Source organism: Fistularia commersonii, chromosome 22 (assembly GCF_037954325.1).
Source record: "Fistularia commersonii isolate RoL2024-O1a breed Wild chromosome 22, RoL_Fcom_v1.0, whole genome shotgun sequence".
Lineage (NCBI taxonomy): Eukaryota > Metazoa > Chordata > Actinopteri > Syngnathiformes > Fistulariidae > Fistularia > Fistularia commersonii.
Genome location: NC_141305.1, coordinates 2,885,057 through 2,906,036, shown reverse-complemented (window position 1 = coordinate 2,906,036; position 20,980 = coordinate 2,885,057). Strand labels below are relative to the sequence as shown.

The window sequence follows — 20,980 nt, the reverse complement described above, 5'->3', positions numbered from 1 at the left end:
ACCATGATGCACCATGATTCAATTTAGTGCAAGTCATCAGAGTGGACTTGACAAAAAATGTACATCATTATTTTGCATTGGCTCATGCGGTTATGCAAGGTACATCAACATACATTGTACGGGTTTGTTTTGGGTAGATCATTTTAACTTGGACATTTTATAAGTAGCTGGCATGCTGAAAAAGCGTGAGCGCCTCTGATTTTGGGGTTCGGTGTCTTGCTAAACAACACATCGACTGGCTCGGAGGGGCGCGGGAATCCAACCAGGAAAGTTGGGTTCCAAAGACGTACCTTTTAACCCCTTGCTAATCATTGGTAACTTTCTAGTTCCTTATTAATCCCTAAACTTTTGTAACCGAGCTTGTCTTTTGGCTAAAGTTTCGAGTCCTTTCTTGCTGACTGCCGCATATTTTATTTATTTTTTTTATTAGTATGGTGAGAAACTTTTTGTTTCTTCAATTCTAAGGAAGTTCAGTGACTACCTCAATGAGTATCCTGATGTGGCCTCTGATTCAGTTTGCAGATATAACGGCTAATTAAAAACATACTGGGAGGGGCGAGATTTCACGGCTAAGACAGGAACCCTGGAGAACCACCAGTTTGGCTCTTGGGTCTCCTGCGGTTTCCACGTTAAACTGATAAACGGGGCCTGTTATGTTTTTGCAATCGATGACTAGACGCTCTGAACTCGAGGTGATGTAACGACATGGAAGAGTTGATCTAATCAGATTTCCCCGCGTAAGCAGCCGTAATGGAAGCATGTCAGCGTTCTGTCGCTAAGCCTTTCGTCCGACGCCGCCCTTTTTTTTTTTTTTTTTTTTCTTGTTCTGAGCGCCAAAACATCCAAATGGCATCTCCTCCTGTTTCTGATCATCTGTCAGAACGGTTCGAATGTTTGAACGCTCTTTGTCGGCCGTCCTAAACCGGAGCGCCGCAGCTGAAAATATTCCGTCCCGAACAGAAGCTCGTTCGCTAAACAGCCGGCCAGACGGCGGGGGAATCACTCCCAGCCGTGAGCCCGGCCTCGGAGATGGGGATGAAATACGCCCACGGTGGAAATGAGTAGGCTTGTAAAAAGGAACAAGGCACCGCGGTTTCTGTTTTGGTGTTTTGGTGCCATGGCAACACTGAGCTGAAGGGGGCAGCGCTAAAAAAAGACACCCCCGGAGATTTAGCGGTGGAAATAAGTATGGATGTCCCAGTCGACGGACATGTTAAACGCCGTGCCGAGGCGGGATAAACTAGCTCGCGGATCAGGACGAGCCCCTTCCAGCAAAAGCCACCGAAATCCCCGTTTACCACCTGAAACCCTCTTGTTATACAGTAACTTGTACTTCCACCCAGTTGTAACTTGATGATGTCAGCCCAAATTTCTGAAAGTGAATGCAGTCAGGAGTACTTTATGGGAAAACGCCCGGGAATGTTGATCAGAGGTGAATGTACTTCAGAAAAAAAAATTGCTTTTAAAGTAATTTGCACGTCAATCCCCATCCGGATGCTTTGGCCTCGTCAGGCTTTCGGGAGCAAGATCCATTTATTTCCGGACCGTTTCCAAACCACCGCTGCGGCTTTTTGTCGTCATCAAAACTGTCCGAGGGACTTGGATCATCGAGCTTGGGAATGATGGGAGGTGGGAGTGTGCGGGAGATACCGGTGAGATGGAGGCGGGGCCGCTGAGTTGTTGAACGTCCAAATCGAATCATTCGAATGGGATCGTGTGCGAGTGATGCATCTTCCAGCTGGATCATCAACCGTCAATAAATACCAGAGAAGAAGACAATAAAAGACGAGAAACAATGGTCTACATCCAGGGAACATGTAGTCTTGAACCGGCACTCTATTAAAACTCATTGCCTTCATTTCCCTGCTGAATATTGTCAGTCATTTGTTTACATCCTGATTTGGATGATGCACTGCGAATTTTATACGAAGCTGACCAGAGTTTGAACAGGGACCCGACTTTTCTGGATCTGTGATCTCCACCTACCCATAATGGACTATCCCAGAAGGTGGTTTCAAGCGGACCAAACATCCGCCCGTTGGATTGTGTTCCTTCGTTCGTCAAGGCAACTCCGGTGTTTCGCTTTTTTCCGTCCGGGGAGCCTGTTCTGTATTTCTTCTGACCTCCGTTTCAGTTTAGCTTTTTTTGTTTTGCTCGCTCTTCATCAGGTAACGGCAACAAACGTTCTGTCATCTCCCGATTCCTGGCGGCCGACTCCTCATTTCATTCCAAAGAGCCAAGAAGCCAAATAATAAACATGATGTTATAAACTGTTTAGGTCCCCCTTGTAAGTCTGTATACATTACTAAACAGTTGTAAATGATTTCTTTTGCATTATTGTGGCCCAGAAGAATCTGCAGTCCATATCTTTGACCCACAGGCCTTTAGGATTTTGCAGGCGGGATGGAAGAAACCTACCGAACGACCTTCACAGCCGCTCGCCCGACCACCCCCATTGTATGGCCGACTATTTTATCAGCAAGGCTGTACATGGAGATGATCTGACCAAATAAGGGCTCTCAGAAGATCCCCCTTCTTCTCTTGGATGCCCATTTAGTCTCAGGCTACTTAGCCAGCTCTCTATAAACACCGTTTATATCTAAACAGCGTCTTAGCTCTGCCGAATCAGGGGAAACACTCGCAGGGCGACTGGGACGGAGAGAACTGTTACTCCTAGGTTGTTTGGAAAATGGAGATTCGTCGGACCGACCGATGGGCCGCAACCCCACAACCATATCTTAACAATCCTCTTGACCCGAAGAGATACTCTCTCCCGAGGACTGTTTGTTCCTCTCTGACACGCACATATCCTTGTATCCAAGTGCATCTTTTTCAGGCGGGCAATGCGTTGATGTAGAAGCGTCCTTTCACTGCCGCGAGGCTCGGAACTATTCCTCTCCATTGATATCCGCGGTCTCCCAAAGAGTGGGGTGGTGCAGGGGGTTAGAGCGACCGTCCTTGGAACTGAACATTCCTGGTTCCTCCGAGTTCCCCCCTAGTTCCTTTGAGCTTGTCGAAGTGTTGTTGAGCAAGACACTGAACCCCCAACCGCTCCCCTGGCGCTCCTTAGCTGCTTTCTGCTCATGGTGCATCCATGATGGGTCAATGGAGTGGTAAAATTCCACTGATGTTGTGCTCTATGTATAACTGTATGTGACAACCAACCTTTCTTCTTCCAAGGACCAAAAGCAAAGCTTGCATTACATGACATTACATTACAGTTTACCCTTGTTTTTCGCGGGGGTTAAGTTCAAAAAAGAACCCGTGATAGGCAAAATCTGTGAAGTAGAAACCTTTATTTTTTTTTTTACAATTATTATACAATTAAATACTCTATCATACATTGCTGCTGTCGTCCTTATGTTTTTTTCTTCCTTCTTTATGGAACGAACGGAAGATTCATTCATTCTGTAATGCCGACCTACAGCCGCATAGCTTTTAGCTTCCCTTAGCATGTCCAGAAGTTTAACTTTATCTGCGATAGATAGCATCTTCTGCGGCCTTTTGGGCCCTGCAAGGTGCTTTTGTCAGTCCAGAGCGTTTTGTCAACATTATGGGTTTTACAGAAATTCGAAATTGCAAGAGAATTTGCACGTACGTAATGTAAATGAGATGAGATGAGATGAGAACAACTTTATTTATCCCGAAGGAAATTGTTGTGCCAGAGTTTCAAGCAAAAACATAACAATAATAGATAATAGTAGGAAGGAGGGAGGATAAGAAATACAATAAAATATAAATTGTCAAGGTCAAGGCTATCAAGTGTTTTAAGGTCTTAAGTACAAAGATTGTAAATTTGCCAAGCTGTTTTACGTACGTGTACATATTAAACTGTGACGTTATTGACGCACAGGTAGAGAAGAAGCGGAGTGACTTTTAAGCCAATCAGAATGCAGAACACAATGCACGATGCAAATCCGTGAAGTAGCGAAACCGTGAAAAGTAAACCGTGTTATAGTGAGGGATCGCTGTACAGTCATTTGGCAGACGCTTTTATCCAAAGCGACTTACAAGAAGTGCAATTCAGACACCACATATCCGAAGTACCAGTTGTCGGAAGTCAGAAGTGACCACTCAACCGAATAGCCATCTCAGAACCAGGTACGCACATACATTAATTTCATACCTTTTTTTTTTTTTTCGGTGGGGGGGTTGGGTGGCAATTACCGTATTTTCACGACTATAAGGCGCACATACAAGTCTTAGATTTTCTTCAAAATGTGCGGCGCGCCCTATAGTGCAGTGCACCCTGTGTGTGTTGTTGTTGTAAGGTGGACGTAGTCGAGACACCATGAGAACGTTAAAGGGGGAAGTGTGGGCGTTGATTGCATATAAAAGAACAGGTATGTGCGTTATGCAGAACATGGATGTTTTAACAACCCTGTTAACATCGCAGACAAACACATCCAGCCCAGACACATCACTAACATGGACGAGGTGCCGCTCACTTTTGACATCCCGGTGAGTCACACTGTGCAGAAGAAGGGGACCAGCACGGTAGCGATGCGCACAACAGGGTACGAAAAGTCTTCTTGGAGACCATGGTTTCACTAAGAGTGGAAGGCAGCGCCTGGCGAGTTCGCCACAATTTGCGAATGGATTGTAGAAGCTCGGGCTAACGTGTTTGCTGACACTGTTGTTCCAGCTTTCGCAAAAGCCGGCATAATTTCCGAGGAGCCACTCGGCACGGAAAGTGACTCTGACAGTGAAGAAAGTGAACCTGGCATGTTTGATGGAGATTTGCAGCTGTTCAAATCAGAAACAGAGGATGAGGACTTTGATGGGTTTGATTGATGACGAATACCGGTAAAAAATGTGAATACCAAACTCAGTTTTGCTCCCGCTCTGTTTTTAAATACCCAAACTTGTATGCTTGTGTGTGTGTTGTTGTTGTAAGGCGGACGTAGTAGAGGACACCATGAGAACGTTAAATGGGGAGGTGTGGGCGTGGATTGTATGTAAAACCCGCGCCTTATAATCAGGTGCGCCTTATATGTGTGTTAAATACAGTAATGGCACACATAACTGAGACTGCGCCTTTTAGTGCGGTGAAAATCCGGTAGTAGGTTAGTGCTTGGTGAAGAGGTTTGTTTTCAGCTCACGGCGAAAGATGGGCAGCGACCCCGCTGTTCTGACCTTTTTCGGGAACTCATTCCACCACTCAGGAACCTAGAAGAGCCGAGACCGATTCGAACGGCAGCCAAAGAGTACAATCGTGAACTCTTGCTCATGTGTGATAGAACAAGGTCCAGGACACACTTGCCTTCAGTTGCTTTCCTCCGAAGGTTGAGGCTTGGTTGAGATCACCTTCTCCCCTGTCTGAATGTCAGCAAAACCGGGGAGATGGTGATGCTGGCACAGTCCCTACAGATCAGGGGTGAGGCTGTGGAGATGGTTGACAGCTATAGATTCCTGGGTGTCGTGATTGACAACAGACTGGACTGGAGATCCAACACAGAATCTGTGTACAGGAAAGGAATGAGCAGAGTGCACTTCCTCAGGAAGCTCATTTAATGTATGCAGCGAGATGTCGGATATCTTTTTTCAGTCTGTCGTCTCCAGCGTCATCTTTTTTGCAGCTGTGTGTTGGGGAGCAGCATCGGAGCCAGAGACTCCCACAGACTCGACAGGGTCATCAGGAGACCTGGTTCTGTGATTGGTCTCAGGGTGGAGAGCGTTGGAGGACGCTTGAGAAACTAGTCCATCATGGGCAACCCTGACCTCCCGCTCTACCTCACACTGGATAGACAGCGGAGCAGCTTCTCCGGCAGATTGTTACGGCTCCGCTGTCCAACAGAAAGATACAGGAAATCTTTTCTACCTCGTACCATAGCCTTGTATAATTGCTCACTCTAATCAGTTACTGCGCTACTTCACATTGCCAATTTGCTCATTATTTATTCCTGTGTATTGGTAAATATTGAGTGACATTTTTTTTCTTTTTTTGACATTATGCTTCACATTTTTACACTTTGGAGTTTGTTGGCGCGGTGGTTAGCGCTTCGGCCTCGTAGCACGAAGGATCCTGGTTCCATTCGGACAAGGGGAACCTTTTGCATGTTGTGTCTGTGTGGGTTTCCTTTAGCTTCTCCTTCCACGGTACAAAAGATTAATTGAGTGAATGAGTGAGTGAATGGTTGTTTGTCTTTATTTGTGGCCCTGCAATTGACTGGCAACCGGTGCTGGGTGAACCCCGCCTGACCACTGGGATAAACTCCAGCATCCCCCCGTGATCCTGAGTGCAGGATTAGCAGCAGACGATGGATGGATTGCCCTTGTATCTCTTGCTGTTGCTGTGAAACTATTTCCAAAGCATGGGGTCATTAAAGTACATTTTGTAGGCTTGGGGCTTGAGTGAGGAGCAAGGACACCTGTGGTAGCCTAGAGTAGAGTTGCTGCTCACTCATGCCAAAAAGAGTCAGTTGGTATTTTGGACCTTTGGTAAGGTTTAGAGGTGTTCCAGGACCTCCTATCACACCTCTCCACCTGGAAAGCTCCCTCTGGGTCGACCCGGAGCATTCTGGGGGAATTTGTATCTCCCGTCTTGCCGAGAAGAAATGCCTTTGGGTCCTGAAGAAAGAACTAGAATGCGACGCCGGGGTCACGGATGTCGGGTTGACCTCCTCGGTTTGCTGCCGCGGCGACCCACCCCCGCATAGGCAGTTGGACAATGAATGAATGAATAATGGCTCACAATGATTGTTTTGTTTTCAGAGGAATTTCTTATGGCATGAAGGAGATGGAGGAAGAGGAGGTGGTTCGAGATGCAGCACAAGAAGAACTGATACTATGAAAATGTTTTATGAAAGTATTTTATCATGAAGTAGTAACACTACATATTTGCCTCTGCAGGACACTTGATAACAGTGGAATCGGCTTCTTTGGAGGACGAGGAGAAGGCAGTCCTGGTCAGTCCGGTTCTGGAGCAGCATGAATGGAGCTGTGTGAGGCTGGTGTACCAGATCACCGGGCGGGGCTCCCTGGAGTTGCACCTCAGACCTCAAAGTGACAACTTCGACTACCGCCTCTGGACAGCCGGCAAATCCTCCGACAGCTGGCTCATAGCGAGCGTGGACCTCGCCAACACCACTGTCCCCTACCAGGTACGGGCCAGCGTCGTCACACTGACCCGACCCTTGTAGTACAGGATGGAAATGCCGATCCATCACGGCCCCTTTGTGCCAATTTTGGTATCTCCTGGTACCCTAGTTGTTTGTTGGGCGTTGCACTGTGAAGCCAAATTTAAAAGGAATAGCACGACTTAGATTTGCTGAGTTAACATGAACCGCTTGGGAAACTAAGATGTACTTCAGTGCCCGATGACTTGAGCCTTTGTCTCCCATCTATCAGCTCAACAGAGACAAGAAGAGCATCTGTTCTTTTTGGTACAAGTGTGATTTACTGTATGACGCTAACAACAATCTATCCAAGAGTTTAGAAGAAGGAGGCCCTTCTTTGGTCACATTCAGTTTTACGTGCAGCGTCAGGGAAACGTGATAGCTGCGTTCAGCCCGTCATGGACAAATGGTGTGGAGCTTCTTGGTGGTGCCAAGGGAGCAGTTCGGGGATTAGCGTCTTGCTCAGACTCGGTGGAAGTCGAGAATCGAACCAGGACCTTGGGTCTGTAGACGACCGCTCCTTTCACCCGAGTCAAGCCACCTCTTTTACCGTCATTCATTCATTCATCTACTCATTCATGCACTCAGGGCCGTGGTGGTGCTGGAGCGTGAGGTCATTGCTGAGCATTCAAGCTCTCATTCACATCCAGTGAACCAGTGTTTTCCAGTAGGAACCTCATGCAGACACGGGGAGGACATGGAAACTCCACACCCCGTTATTTATCTTTTAGCCAAACGCGCCACATGTTCTACTTCGCAATCGGGTCTCAAATCCAAATGCATGTTTAAACCACAAAGCAAATAATTCCAAACAGCGTTGGGATCCCCTTCTCATACTGGACGATTATCTTTCAGCGATAAGTGAAATGAAGAATTTAGTAGAATTCAAGAGGTTTCACAAAAAAGCTAAGCACAGATGCGGCGTCTGTATCTGTTCAGGTTTTGATAGCATGTCTGGGATAATAGCGAATAAGCAGAACACACTCGCTATAAAAAGCCACCGACAAATAGTCCAACCTCAAGGTCTATTTAATGGCTGCCTCTGCCGTTAATGTGCCCCGCCTTTTCCTTCAAGCGCTGTGTGCTTCCCTGCAGCATGAGAAGTTCTGCTCCTGGTTCTAAATATAAAGAATTCCTGCTTAAGTACAGAGCGAGCTAGAGCCACAGGCCCTTATTTTATCCGAGCCTCTTTTCCAAATTCACCCAGCTTCCTTTTATTGTCAACCCAAACGCTGCCTTGGCCTCGAGCTCCGGCGAGGCATTTAACCCCCGGGAGGCAGAGACCGGCGCTTGTTTGTTTTTTTTTTTTTAATTCTGCACCGGAAAACTTTTTAATGCCACTCTTCAGCTGAGAAAGGAAAACAAAAGTACGCCATGCTGGCACCGCGAGCTAATGGCCCCATCACTGTGGAAGGGTCATGCTGTGCAGTGTCGCTTCCTCCACTTTGGGGAAATATACTGCAGAGAAGAGGCTGGAGGTCCATCTGTGAACATATACGATTCATATTTACTTTGAAACTTTGGGGTCTCGCCAAATCCAAACACAAGTGTCTGATGACACTTTCCAAGTAGAGCAGTTCTGGACGGTACTCTTTACGTTGATCGTGATCGAACGATCGATCGCAAAGGTAGCGTGGGTGGATAGCACGGTATTAAAGAAATAGACGTCAGCCTATCATCAGCCTATGAGATCTGACCTTTTAGGACACGTGTCACTGCGTATGGGCATACAAAGGTGCTAAGTGTTGCAAAACGCTAGCAAGCTAATGGGTAACCTGGTTATCCTCTCATTTATTTTCTTTTAAACTCAAGAAAGGGTATTAAAATGAGTAGGGCAGCCAAAACAAGTAAGAAGGAGGACTTTTTTTTATTGTGTCATTTTCGAAGTGCGTTCGCCTCATCTGCCAGTCTACTATCGCTGAACCCAAGAAGGGAAATGTGGCGCGGCATTTTTGGACTTTTCATGAAACCTACGAAACTTCCCTTCGAAAAGGGAGCTGAGGAGGAGAAGGGTGAAGGAACTAAAATCCCAGTTTTCCACTAAGTTGTCCGTTAAGTCTAAATACCTAATAGTTCTACCATGACTGATGATCATTTGGAAGTTTGCTTGAGGCTTGCTAGCTTTAGCTACTGTCCAAACTATACATCCCTGGCTGATTCCACTCAGTGCACGTCATCAGAGTAAGGTTATGACAGAAAATGTACAGAGTTGTATTGTGAATTCTCAATATATGTATAAATACATACATGTTGTGCATTTTTATAGTTTTTGACTTGGACACTTTATAAGTGGCTCGCATGTTGAAAAAGTGTCTACCCCTGTTTTAAGGCTACCTTTACGTCAGAGGGCTCTGATATCACTTGGAAAAATTATCACTTCACACCTGCTCACATCTAAAGACTAGTTTTTCGAGCAGGGGAGTCAAACTCTTTTTCACCGAGGGTCATATCAACATAATGGTTGCCCTGAAAGGGCCGCATGTAACGATAACAGTATAAATGTAACTAAATGTAACCAAATATAATGTAAAATTAATGTAAGTACCCCTTAATGTTAAATAAGTCTGCATTCATGAACCCATCCAAAATGTTACATATGCATTTGCAAAGATGAAAAAAAATGATGTTTACTAGTTGCTTTGTGACAAAGCTAGCTTTCACTGCTGCTGTGTTTTTGGATGCGGTTTTTATGAGCGCATTCTGCGGCCATCGTGTTTTGGCTTTCAATTCTCGGGCAATTTGTTGTTTTCCTGGAAGGCTAATTTTGGCATACTTAGCTCCGTGTTTGGTGTCAAAATGCTAACGGAAAGCGTACTCTTAGACAACCGACGCTACCTCGGAACACAAAAGACATATCGCTTTTTCTCCTTGAAGCGCAAACATGTATTCGCCTTCCCATCCCAGGGGTAGCCTAGCACTATTAGCTCTCTCAAAAAGAAAGCTTATCCAAATCCAAATGTCCTCACATTCAACTCTTTTTGTTGAAGTTCACTGGGCAAACGCCCGCTGGCCAAGTTCCCGGTTTGTTGCACGCAACACTTTTGGATTATGCAACATCCTAGAGGTGAAACTGAAGGCTGCAAGCATGCTTTTGCAGGTACCTGCAAGTATCCTCTTCTAATCGCGAGTCTTGGTCCACAGATCTTACTGCAAGGTCAACCAGAGCGTGGTTATGGGAACAGCGTGGCCATCTTTGAAATCCACATTGTTCCCGGTTACTGCATCGGTGAGTTTCCCTTTTTTTTTTATGAAACGAGACTTCCCGCTCGAATCCCGACGATTGTACTAATCGGCTTTTCGTCGACGGCTTCCAGAGTGTAACTTTGAAGAGCATCATCTCTGCGGCTACAGCAACAGCTGGAACCCAAATGTCAACTGGTATGTTGGGGGGAGTCTGACCAGCGAGGCCGAGTCTAACCTGCTGGAGAGCCCCGCATTTAACCAGAGAGGTCTGTGCACGTGGAGCTCGTCCACAACTGTGACGCCCACACTATCGGTCACGGCAGTTGTCAGATATCTGTTTTTTTTCCCCTTGGTTGTGACATATAAGGATGTCAGCAGACTGTACTGGATTGGGGCTCATTAGCACCCCTAGTGGCCAAAAACAGCAACACATTGAAGATAAGATAAGATAACAAACAAACAAAAGTAAAATAAATATGTAGACATATATAAATAGAGACAGAAGAAAAACCTCCACAAATTTATCCTAATAACTAAAAGATGCATCGAAATGTAATTGTGTCACAATTCAAAAGAAACTACATGTATTTGTTTAAAGTACCTGAAAGTGTGTTTAAATTTGTCGAAAAGTAAAAGGAAGTATTTGTGTATGATAAATATGTTCATTCAAAGTTCACTAGATGATGATGATGATGGAGCCACTGACCAGCAAGGATCACAATAGCTGGTGTGTGTGTGTGTGTGTGTGTGTGTGTGTGTCTACTCCAGGTCAGTACATGTACGTGGACTCCATTTACGCCAAGCACTTCCAGGAGGTGGCCAAGCTGACGGCGCCCATGACCACCGTGCCCATGGCGGGCTGCCTGTCCTTCTACTATCACCGTGACCAGGAGAGGGGGAACATCTTCACCGTCTTCACCCGGGACCAGCTGGGCCACTATGAGGAGATCTGGAGGCCGGAGGTGTACGCCACCACCAGCTGGACCATGGTCAGCGTGGACATCAAGGCCCCGCACCCGCTGGAGGTCAGTACGCCGGAACCGAGATGCTCAGACGTCACCGTGTCATCATTTCATGTCACGGAAAAAAAAAAATCACTCGTTCGTATCAAGAAGAACGACGGAGCTGCAACGTGAGGTCGGGAATGACCTCGGACGGATCTCAACTGTGACAGGTTCGGGACAGACAAGCAAAAATCATCTATGAGTGCCAAAACCAGCAGTCCCAACAGTTACATGCTAATCGCTGACATGATATGATAATAGCTAAAAGAAAATGTTTGGCCGATGCTGTGCTAGATCAAGCCACGCCTCCCGGGAACCTATTTTATCCGGGATAAAATATGAAGTTACCGTCACGCATTGATTATGAGCCATGAGGGCGGGCGGGGTATTTTGTACTTAAGACCTTCTTAAGACATTTTTATTCTCCCTCCTTCCTACTATTATCCATTCCAACTATTATCTATTACTGTTATGTTTTTGCTTGAAACTCTGGCACAACAATTTCCTTCGGGATAAATAAAGTTGTTCTCATCTCATCTCTCATCTCATATCCCTCAGCAGAGTTAGCCGATGGCAGCAAAGCCGGGGGCTAGCCTAGCCTAGCCTAGCCTAGCGCTAACTACAAGTCTAGACGTTAGGATCTGACTATCAAAGACCGGGACGACTTAGTCAGACATTTAATAATAAGAATAAAAACAACTTTATTCATACCGAAGGAAATTGTTGTGCCAGAGTTACAAGAAAAATATAACAATAATAAATAATAGTAGAAAATTCTATTAAAAAAAAGGAAAATAAGAAATACAAGTAAACTATAAAGTGTCTTAAGTAACATGTGAAAACTCTAGTGTCTTAAGGTCTTAAGTAACAAGTGAAAGATAAGGAGTGCACAAGAGTATGAAAAAATATTGTACATGTAGCTGTTAGGAATTTATTGACTCAACCTCAATTTTTTTTTCTTGCGACAGAGTGTTGTTCTTGTGTAACCCGAATTCACGTTGGATTACATCCACGTGTCCCTTGTTTTGAAATCCCGAAGCAGCGTCTGCTCATCTCAGAAGTTTGACGTTTGGCTTTCTGCCGAACCCGAGAACACGCCGACCCGCCGATGCCGAACGCAGGAGCCGAAGCTTTCGTGGGACGTCCGATCGCGACGGAGAAAAATGTTTAGAATGCCGAATTGCAGCTCCAGTTACTCAAAACCAGATTCCTTTCAAGATAATGATAACCTGACAAAGCGGAGAAACCGACTGGCCTTCGGTACGCCAGCGCATGCAACTTTATTTTCTTTTTTTTTTTTTAATATGATCTAGTTCATTTTTCCAGTGGAACCGACCAGGCGTCGTTTGACCCGGGCGTTTTACTCCCCGACACATCCGTGGTGATACTCATTTATCCGCTTGTGACGTCTCGGTGATGTTTTCCACCTGTACTACTACCCTGTGGCCGTCGCCGAGGAAACGCACAAATAAAACAACACAGATTTCGTAACGGATTGTTTTGCCATGGAAGCGATTCCAGCTCTCATCTCGAGCTTCCAAAATCAAATGTTTCCAAAGCATGGAGACAAAGGAGGTGCTTCTTCTTGTATCTGTGTGTGTCGCTCTGGTTGCAGACGCAGCTTAGAACCGACTCCACGGTTTCCTCTCGCGCTGCCGACCCGCCGCCGGCTGTCGCCGTGGAAAGAAAGCTTGCATAAGATCCCAATTGGGTTAGCGGGCGCTTTCCAGCAGCGGCCTGGAGATTTTTTTCCGTCGACCTCCCCGACTTTTACCGCCGCGGTGACGCCGCTTTCTGGCTCGACGGGCCATGTCTGAAAACATGTTCCCCGGGTTCCCATGTCGGTTATGATATGGAAATGTGTTCGTTTGTCGGCAGGTGGTGTTCGAAGTTGCGTTCAACAGCGCCAGGGGTGGATACGTGGCCGTGGATGATATCTCGTTTTCCCCGGAGTTCTGCCACATCGACACAGGTGAGAGGACCCGGCCTCCAGATGGTGGTGCACTCAGATTACAATTTATGCCGTAATCCTGGTCCACCTTGGTAGTTTCCAGTCAATGTACCCAAAACTCTTGGTCCCAGTTCTTTTTTAGTTTGGTGAACAAAAAGGTTCCTTCTCTCTGCTCCGATGTTGTTTCCTGTTTTGACCAACCTGTGGCAAATTAGCGTTTGCCAGTGTTGGGTAACCTGTTTACATCTGAATCACTGCCATCATTACACATCATTAAGGTGTATTAAGAGTGTACCGTAAATTCTGGATAGAGCACACCTATATGAAGGCCTGTATGAAGGAAATTGTATGTAAATAAGTCACAGCAAGATGTTACAGGAAAGATTTTTTTGAAATCTTTTAATTCAATAAATGACATCTACGACTTCCGGTACTTAACGCAAATGCTTTTTTTTCGTGGTGGGAGTGTGTGCAAAAAGCACAAATTGGCTGATCGAAAGAATTACCGTAAATGTGAGTGGGTCCACTTTGATGGTGTCGGCGGAAGGAAGCTACCATAATTACCCGATAAAAATACATAAATCAGCAGCATTTTGGTAAAAGCCGCAGTTCTCAAAGCCTGTGGAAAAAAGTTGTGGCTTATATGCCGGAATTTACGGTAATTCTGGAAGATCTGGATCCGGAAGAAATTCTTGCAGAAGAGGCGATAATTTGCACGATCTTACGTGGCTTCAATAGATTACATACGACTTATTCGAACCAGAAGAACAAAAGAGCAGCAGGTGCAGGTTTAATCAATAAATGAATTAACAGTATGAACATGGCATAAAAGTGTGCGGGGTACTATGTGATAGATATCAGCCAGAATGAAAGGAAAGGTGTATAAGACAGTGGTTAGACCAGTGATAAAGTTTGGTTTACAGACGGTAGCATTGGAGAAAACACAGGAAGCAGAGCTGGAGGTCGCAGAGACAAAGATGTCGAGGTTCTCTTTTGGAGTGACCAGGATGGATAAGATCAGCAATGAGTCCATCAGAGGACACGTTAGATGTTTTGGAGAGAAGGTCAATAAATTGGTAGACGGATGCCGGAAGTGGAGGTCTAGAGGAAGACCGAAGTGAAGATTTTGGGACGTGGTGAGAGAGGATATGAAGGTAGTTGGTGTGAGAGAGGAGGATAAAGAGAATAGGGTCAGATGGAGAAGGTGGATTCGTTGTGGCGACCCCTGAAGCGAAAAGCCCAAAGGCAAATAAGAATTTGTCACAGGGGTGCAGGACATGTATGACCGAGACAAAGTGCTGACTGAGATGCTGAGTGCTGACTCCGCAGAAGATCTGGGTAGAAGATTGCTGAAGGTAGAGCTGCCAGGCAGGAGATCTAGAGGAAGGCAGAAGAGAAGATTTATGGACATAGTGAGAGAAGTATGAACTGAGTGGGTGTGAGAGAATAGGATACAGAGAATAGGGTTGGAGAAGGTTTATTCACCGTGACAACTCCTGAGGGGAAAAGCCCAAAGGAAACGAAGAAGAAGAGGAAAAAGAAGAAGACATGGCATATTATGTCAGTACTTTACAGGGGATTTTCAGATTGCGTACTATGGACGCATTATACAGATGGATATGTGCATCATATGTAGTTGATCATGGACAGGAACTATGGAGATAATTTACAAGAAGAAATGTATAGGTGATAACTTATGCTATACAAAAATACAGTTGAAATTGATATTAAATTTATATGAATAAATGAATCTTTCATCGTTGCAGAATCCAGTATTCTGCTGTAGCAGGTGACACTGAGATAATGCAGCTCCACCTCCAGCTTCTTCTTAACACGCCCGAAACATAGTTCACACACACGTTCCTGTGCATATTTGACTTCGCCATGGTTGTTGAGCGATACATCCACAAGAGGGCAGGTTCCAAGTACCAAGTTCTGTTTCAGACAATAACAAACATGGCGACGGTGGACGAGTTGCTCATAATGTACATTCTAAGAAAGACACAGCAAAATAGACGGCACTTTAAATCCATGGAATTCATCTCCCTGGTTGTACCAACGTCATGTTGTCATCTTCTTCTTCCTCTCTGATTCTTTTGACGGTCACACTGGAGCATACCGCAACACTCCCCCCGTTACTGTTCAATTTAAAAGCTTTGCGAAGCATCTGCAAGTTCCCAAAAACGTCGAGAATTCTGCAGGAAGTGGAATCAGACAGGCAAGCGGATAGAACGTTGCTCCTGCAGCCGATGCTGTGGAACTCTGGAGCGGCCAAACTCTGACAGGGCTGAGGAAAGAATTCAACCTTTCAGTTTCAAGAACACTGTAGACGGGCAACTTTTTTTTTTCCCCCCTTCAGTGGGAAACCGTTTATTTCTCCGAATAGCTGAAGCCGTCATTGGGTCAACAGCGTGCCAAGCTGCTGGCTCCTGAGTGGAATGGGAGCGGACGGTGGTTACTTATGTTCACGTTACACCCAAAATACATGCTCGTGGTTGCAGGACAATTTCAGAGTAATCAAATATGGCCTCATGAAGATCCTTCTAAAGCAGGACGTCCGCCACCCCTTAATGTAGAAGTGGTATTTGGCTCCTGACCACGTGTAATTCTCTTCAAATAAACCTCAGGGCGCTGTCATGCGGGTATGAAGAAAATAATGGAGGTAACGCAGTGACATAATGTCTTTGTGGAAAGGAGGTCAGGTTGGACGCGCCGGTGGACCCAAACACTGGCTCCTCGTGCCAAAGGTGGCGACTGTCTGTTTTCCGCTGTCCAACTGCAGCTCGATGCTGCTTATGTCGAGCCGCGGCCGCCATTGGCCAAGATAGTTCCCTGACACATGTTTGTCCATGTAATCATGACGACTGAAGGTCACATAAAGGATTATTTCGGAGTGGACCTTGATGTGTTCTAAAACCCAAAGATTCTTGAAGCCTTAGAACAGGCGTACCAACATCTGAATTATGTTTCTCCCGGTAGCGGGTAATGTAGGCATACTTTTAATGGCTAGAGTTCAAGGTTTGGGATGGGTAACGATGTCTCCTGTTCCTCTTGGCCTGAGGAACATGATGCTATGATTGCTAACATTAGCTATGCTGCTCCACCCTTATCCATCAGATATCAAGAATTGCGAATTTGGCCTAAATGACCAAATCGACTAAAATGGGTCTTGTAATGACAGACCGTTTGGTTGGATTTTCCAACCTTTATTCAGGCCTTTATATCACACAGTCATCTGTTCCAGACAGAGTGCCCACAAAGTGCAAAATAAACAATGGGATAGGTGGTGGTTAGCATAACTAACTGAAGCCTTGGTTTAAAGGAGGAATCTACGGTAGAATCCTCTGGAGCACCAAAGGAAGGGATTGCCTCTTCTATCGCCAATAGAAATAGACCTGAAATTTAAACTTGTATCTGTGTCCAACAGTACCGCAAGCACAAGTTCATTTGTTCCTTCATTCATTCATTATCTGTGCTGCTTATCCTGATTTTGGGGTAGCCTAGAGTCTATCCCAGCTTATATCACAGAGCATACATGTTGAGACATACCAACATTCATGCTCTTGTTTCGCACATCTGGAAAAGTTAGGGTCTCCGATGAACGAATAGTCCAAATGTTATTCGGACTACGGGGGGAAACCGGAGAACCCGGAAGATGCCCACGCAGGACATGGAGACTCCACATAGAATGGCCTTCTGCCGGAATCCAACCGGGCCGCCTCTTGCTGTGAGGCGGGAGCCCTATACATAAACTATCTCATAAACAATGTACTGTGGCTTCTCGTAAAACCGCAGTGGATTTTTTGTTGTTTCAGAGCCAAACTTTGATCCATCGATAGCCAACTGTGACTTTGAGGAGGGGCTGTGTTTGTACTACCAGGAGAGAGCTGACAGCAAAATATGGAGCAGGCTGTCCATCAAACCCAACGCCTACAGGATGGGAGACCACACCACAGGCGGAGGTGAGCTGGCCTGAACTTCACCACACTGACAGGATCGCCATTGTCCACACAAGAGCAGAAACATCATTGGTCACCCTTTGAAGGGCTACAAACAATTTGTCAACTTTGATGCTCTCACATCCCTCTTTTATACCTTTCCTTTCATTCTGGTTGATACTTATATCACTCCTGACACTTTTCTCCATCTGTCCCAACCTGCTTGCATCTCACCTCTTTTCCATTCTCCATTGTCCCGATACTTAGAATATTGCACCTTCTTTTGCTCCAGTCCCCGTAACCTCATCGTTCCACTTGGACCCCTCTCATTCACATACATGTATGCTTTCTTGTCGCTCACCTCCATTCCTCTTGACCACCCAGGGTCTTTATCAACCATGCAATACTTCCTTTTTCAGCTTCTACAACTTCATCCTCTGCTCTGCCTTTGGCCTCTTAATCCTCCTTGTCCCCATATTTATCCCAAAAGCTCCCATTGGGTCTGTCAACACACCAGCCTACCACTACTTTGAAGTCAATGATGTCCATCAGGTTACATCGGGGATACAAGATGTAGCCTCCTTGCGCACTCCTTCCTCTGCTTATATGACTAACCCTGTGTTCCTGCCTCTTTGGGAGAAAACATTTGCTACTGTCATTTCCATCCTTTTCGCCAAATCTACCAACATCTGCCCCTCTGCTCTCCTTTCCTGGATACCAAACCTGGCCATCACTTCTTCATCGCCCCTGTTGCCTCACTCCAGAAGTTCTCTGTTACGGCCAGCACGTGTACCCTCTTTCTGTGTTGTCAGTCAGAACACCTGAAGCCACATCACCTGCAGCCAATCACAGTGTCCTGACTTCTTTAAAGTTCGGCACAACCAAGAGGCCCGGCTGATCTGTGAACTGTGTGGCTTGAGCCAAACTACAACGTGGGTGTTGAAGCTAAAAATTCTGAGGGTGTTTGGGTTGCAGCCTCTGTGGTGTTTTCTCCCTATTTCAGGTAGAGCAGTTTCTTTCCCTTTGTTCTACTTGCAGACACCCAGGTCATGGATTACTTTCCTAATTATTTGCCATCCTTGGTGTTATTCCTCTTGTTGATTTGCGCAGCAGCCGACCTGCACCTTCTTTTCCAGACTTTTCAATAAACTAGTTTATGAATTGCCATATAACTGGCTTTATGTTTCCTCTCCTAACATTCTCCTTCTCTTCTAACTCACATCCCAATTTTGGGGCAAGAACATGAACCGCATTGAACATAATTCATTCAATTTCAAGTATCAGACTCTGATTAAAGCTTCCAGAATGTTTCTACACACCTCCAAATCAAAATCCTCATTAGAACTCATGTTTTCCTGAAATTACTGGGTCATTTTGTTATCGCCACTGAACTGTTTTCCCTGAGAAAATCCTCAAATGATTTGGCAATTCAGAGGCTTTGGCGCGCGTTAGCATGTGGAGCTTAAAAATGAAGCGCAGTTCCACACAGGGTGAATATCTTGAGCTGACAACAGTGTTTGTGCAAGTATAATTGCAGTTCAGCTTAATGCGGCTGGGCACCGCACTGGTCCTCATCTTCCTTTTTTTTCCCCTCCTGTTTCTCAAGGCGCCATGCTGCTGGCAAACACTCGCTTCTCCTCCATGCCTGGTTACGTGAGTCGTCTCCATGGCCCCTTTTTGCCAGGAAACCACAAGTATTGCCTGAGGTTCTACTACCTGCTTCATGGCTTTAGGAAGGCCGACAATGCCTTGATTCTGTACATCTATGACGAGAACAACGTAGCCCAGGATAAGGTTTGGAGCCTGGCTGACACCTCCAGGGGTGTGTGGACCGAAGTTGAGATCACGTACATGAAGCCCATGGTGTCCAAGGTAGCGAATGGAAGGACGCATGCTTGCATGGATACAAATGGAGAAATTTCGAAAAAACAAAACACAATACGGTCTTTGTCAATTTTTCCCAGATTGTGTTCGTCAGCATCTGTAAGAACTTTTGGGAATGCGGTCTGGTGGCCATCGATGACATCACCGTCAGCCTTGGAGACTGTCTGATCACAGCAGGTATAATTCTAATTATTGTCGGTTTCCAAAATATGCTAACTCCATGCCTTGTGAGACTCTATGCTTCGTTGGTTTATAAGGCGCAGGTGGTTACCAAGGTAAGGTACGTATTTGAGTCTGTAGGCAGACATCTGTTCACAATTGATCTATAAATAAATAAAGTTCAATCAAGTGTTACTTCAATACTTTATTGGAGAAGCTCTTAAATGGACAGAAAATACCTCAGTGTGAACACAGTGCACTTTCTCTCTGCAACTTCATTCCAGCAGGGTACATAGCTCACACTACAGGAAAAGAAAAAATAAACGGTCATGGTTGTTTCTCACCGTTTTACAAGTGTGCCGCAATTATTTCTCAATTGTCTCCTTCATTTTCCAATCTTGTCATAGCAACTTTCCAGAGTTGGACCCTGAATGGGTGATCATGGAGCTAACGTGTAGACTGTTGGGAAGCAAAAGAAGTACCGTATTTTCCGGACTATAAGCCGCTACTTTATTCACATGCTTTGAGGACTGCGGCTTAAAAAACAATGCGGCTAAATTTACAGATTTTTTGGGGCTAACGATCTTCATGTCTCCAAAACATTTAGCCTCGTTCAATTCCGATACCGAGGATGACAACTTTAAAGGTTTTAGTGCGCGGGAGGAAGACCAAGATAGCAATCAGCTGGAGTAGGACAAAGCCGGTGCGGCTTATATTCAGGTGCGCTCAATAGTCTGGAAATTATGGTACATTGGCTCACTTTGGCGCTGGTTCAACTGGGAGTCGCCGAGGCCTGTTTTGGGTTGCTGGGAGAGATCTAGGGTCCAGATGGATCTCTGGGTATCTCCGCGTGGTTTTGTATCCGGATGAGAGGTGGTGTCGAAGACCCCCTCCCCTGTTCAGTCAAGGTCTCCTCAGTTTGGCAAAGGTGGCTTCTTTGACTCCTTTCTCAGACCTTCTGTCGTCAGTGGAGTGGCTTTTGGCCTTCGGGTGTAAGTGGACCACAGAGGCCCAACCTGAAGATCGAGCTATACCGTGTCAGTGACCGTGACTTAGATGAACTCTCACAGACGTATCCCTTGTTAATAAGCCTGCTTTGATTTGCCAGCTGGATTACGCCCCGCAGAGTTGTTTGCAATCATACCTCCAGGTGGTCTACATTTGCTCTAGGACCCCCTGGAGATCCCTTGACATCTGCTTGTATAATATGATCTATTTTTTGTTTATGTGCTTCAAAAGTAAATGAGGGCATAAATGGACATAAAATATTAAAGCTCGTCTGTCCTCCACTGGTTTCAGCATGCAAACATCAGTGTTGGCTGTCTGTGGAGGTTCTCAGTCATCCAGGTCATGGTGAATTCAGTGTTGGCTGTGCATCTGTCAGCATCTGAAAGTAAGCAGAGGGATAAATAGTGGCGGTAGGTGGGACTTGATTCACTCCCAACATGGAGAGGATCTGGTTGAAGGTGGATATGACTGTCAGCTTGTAAGGCCCACAGCTGCAAATAAGCTGAATAGCTGGATCCACTTTGTTTTTGTTTTGTTTTTTTGACAGAGGAGTGAGGTCTGGGGAGGGGAGGGAGAAGCGGTAGTGGGAGTCAGGTCGGTCCTTTGCCAGAATGGAAAAAAAGTGTTCACATTTAGTCCCGTTTAGAGAAAAGAGCAACAGCAGCATTTCTGATCTGTGGAGCCCCTGGTTAGCCAACATCTTTTCTGTGTCAGCAAACTGTTGGATGATTTAAA

General features: G+C 45.7%; 1 protein-coding gene across 2 annotated transcripts in view; it reads left to right on the top strand.

Annotated features, from left to right (window-relative positions):
* The window catches only part of mamdc2a (MAM domain containing 2a), a 45,288-nt gene that overhangs the window by 11,924 nt on the left and 12,384 nt on the right, over positions 1-20,980 (top strand). For both annotated transcript variants that reach the window (XM_086169622.1, XM_086169623.1), the window contains exons 3-10: positions 6,853-7,103; positions 10,260-10,344; positions 10,433-10,567; positions 11,070-11,326; positions 13,184-13,277; positions 17,072-17,218; positions 18,801-19,066; positions 19,159-19,255. In XM_086169622.1, the coding sequence (XP_086025748.1) occupies positions 6,853-7,103; positions 10,260-10,344; positions 10,433-10,567; positions 11,070-11,326; positions 13,184-13,277; positions 17,072-17,218; positions 18,801-19,066; positions 19,159-19,255 (1,332 nt within the window). The remainder of the gene's footprint in view (positions 1-6,852; positions 7,104-10,259; positions 10,345-10,432; positions 10,568-11,069; positions 11,327-13,183; positions 13,278-17,071; positions 17,219-18,800; positions 19,067-19,158; positions 19,256-20,980) is intronic.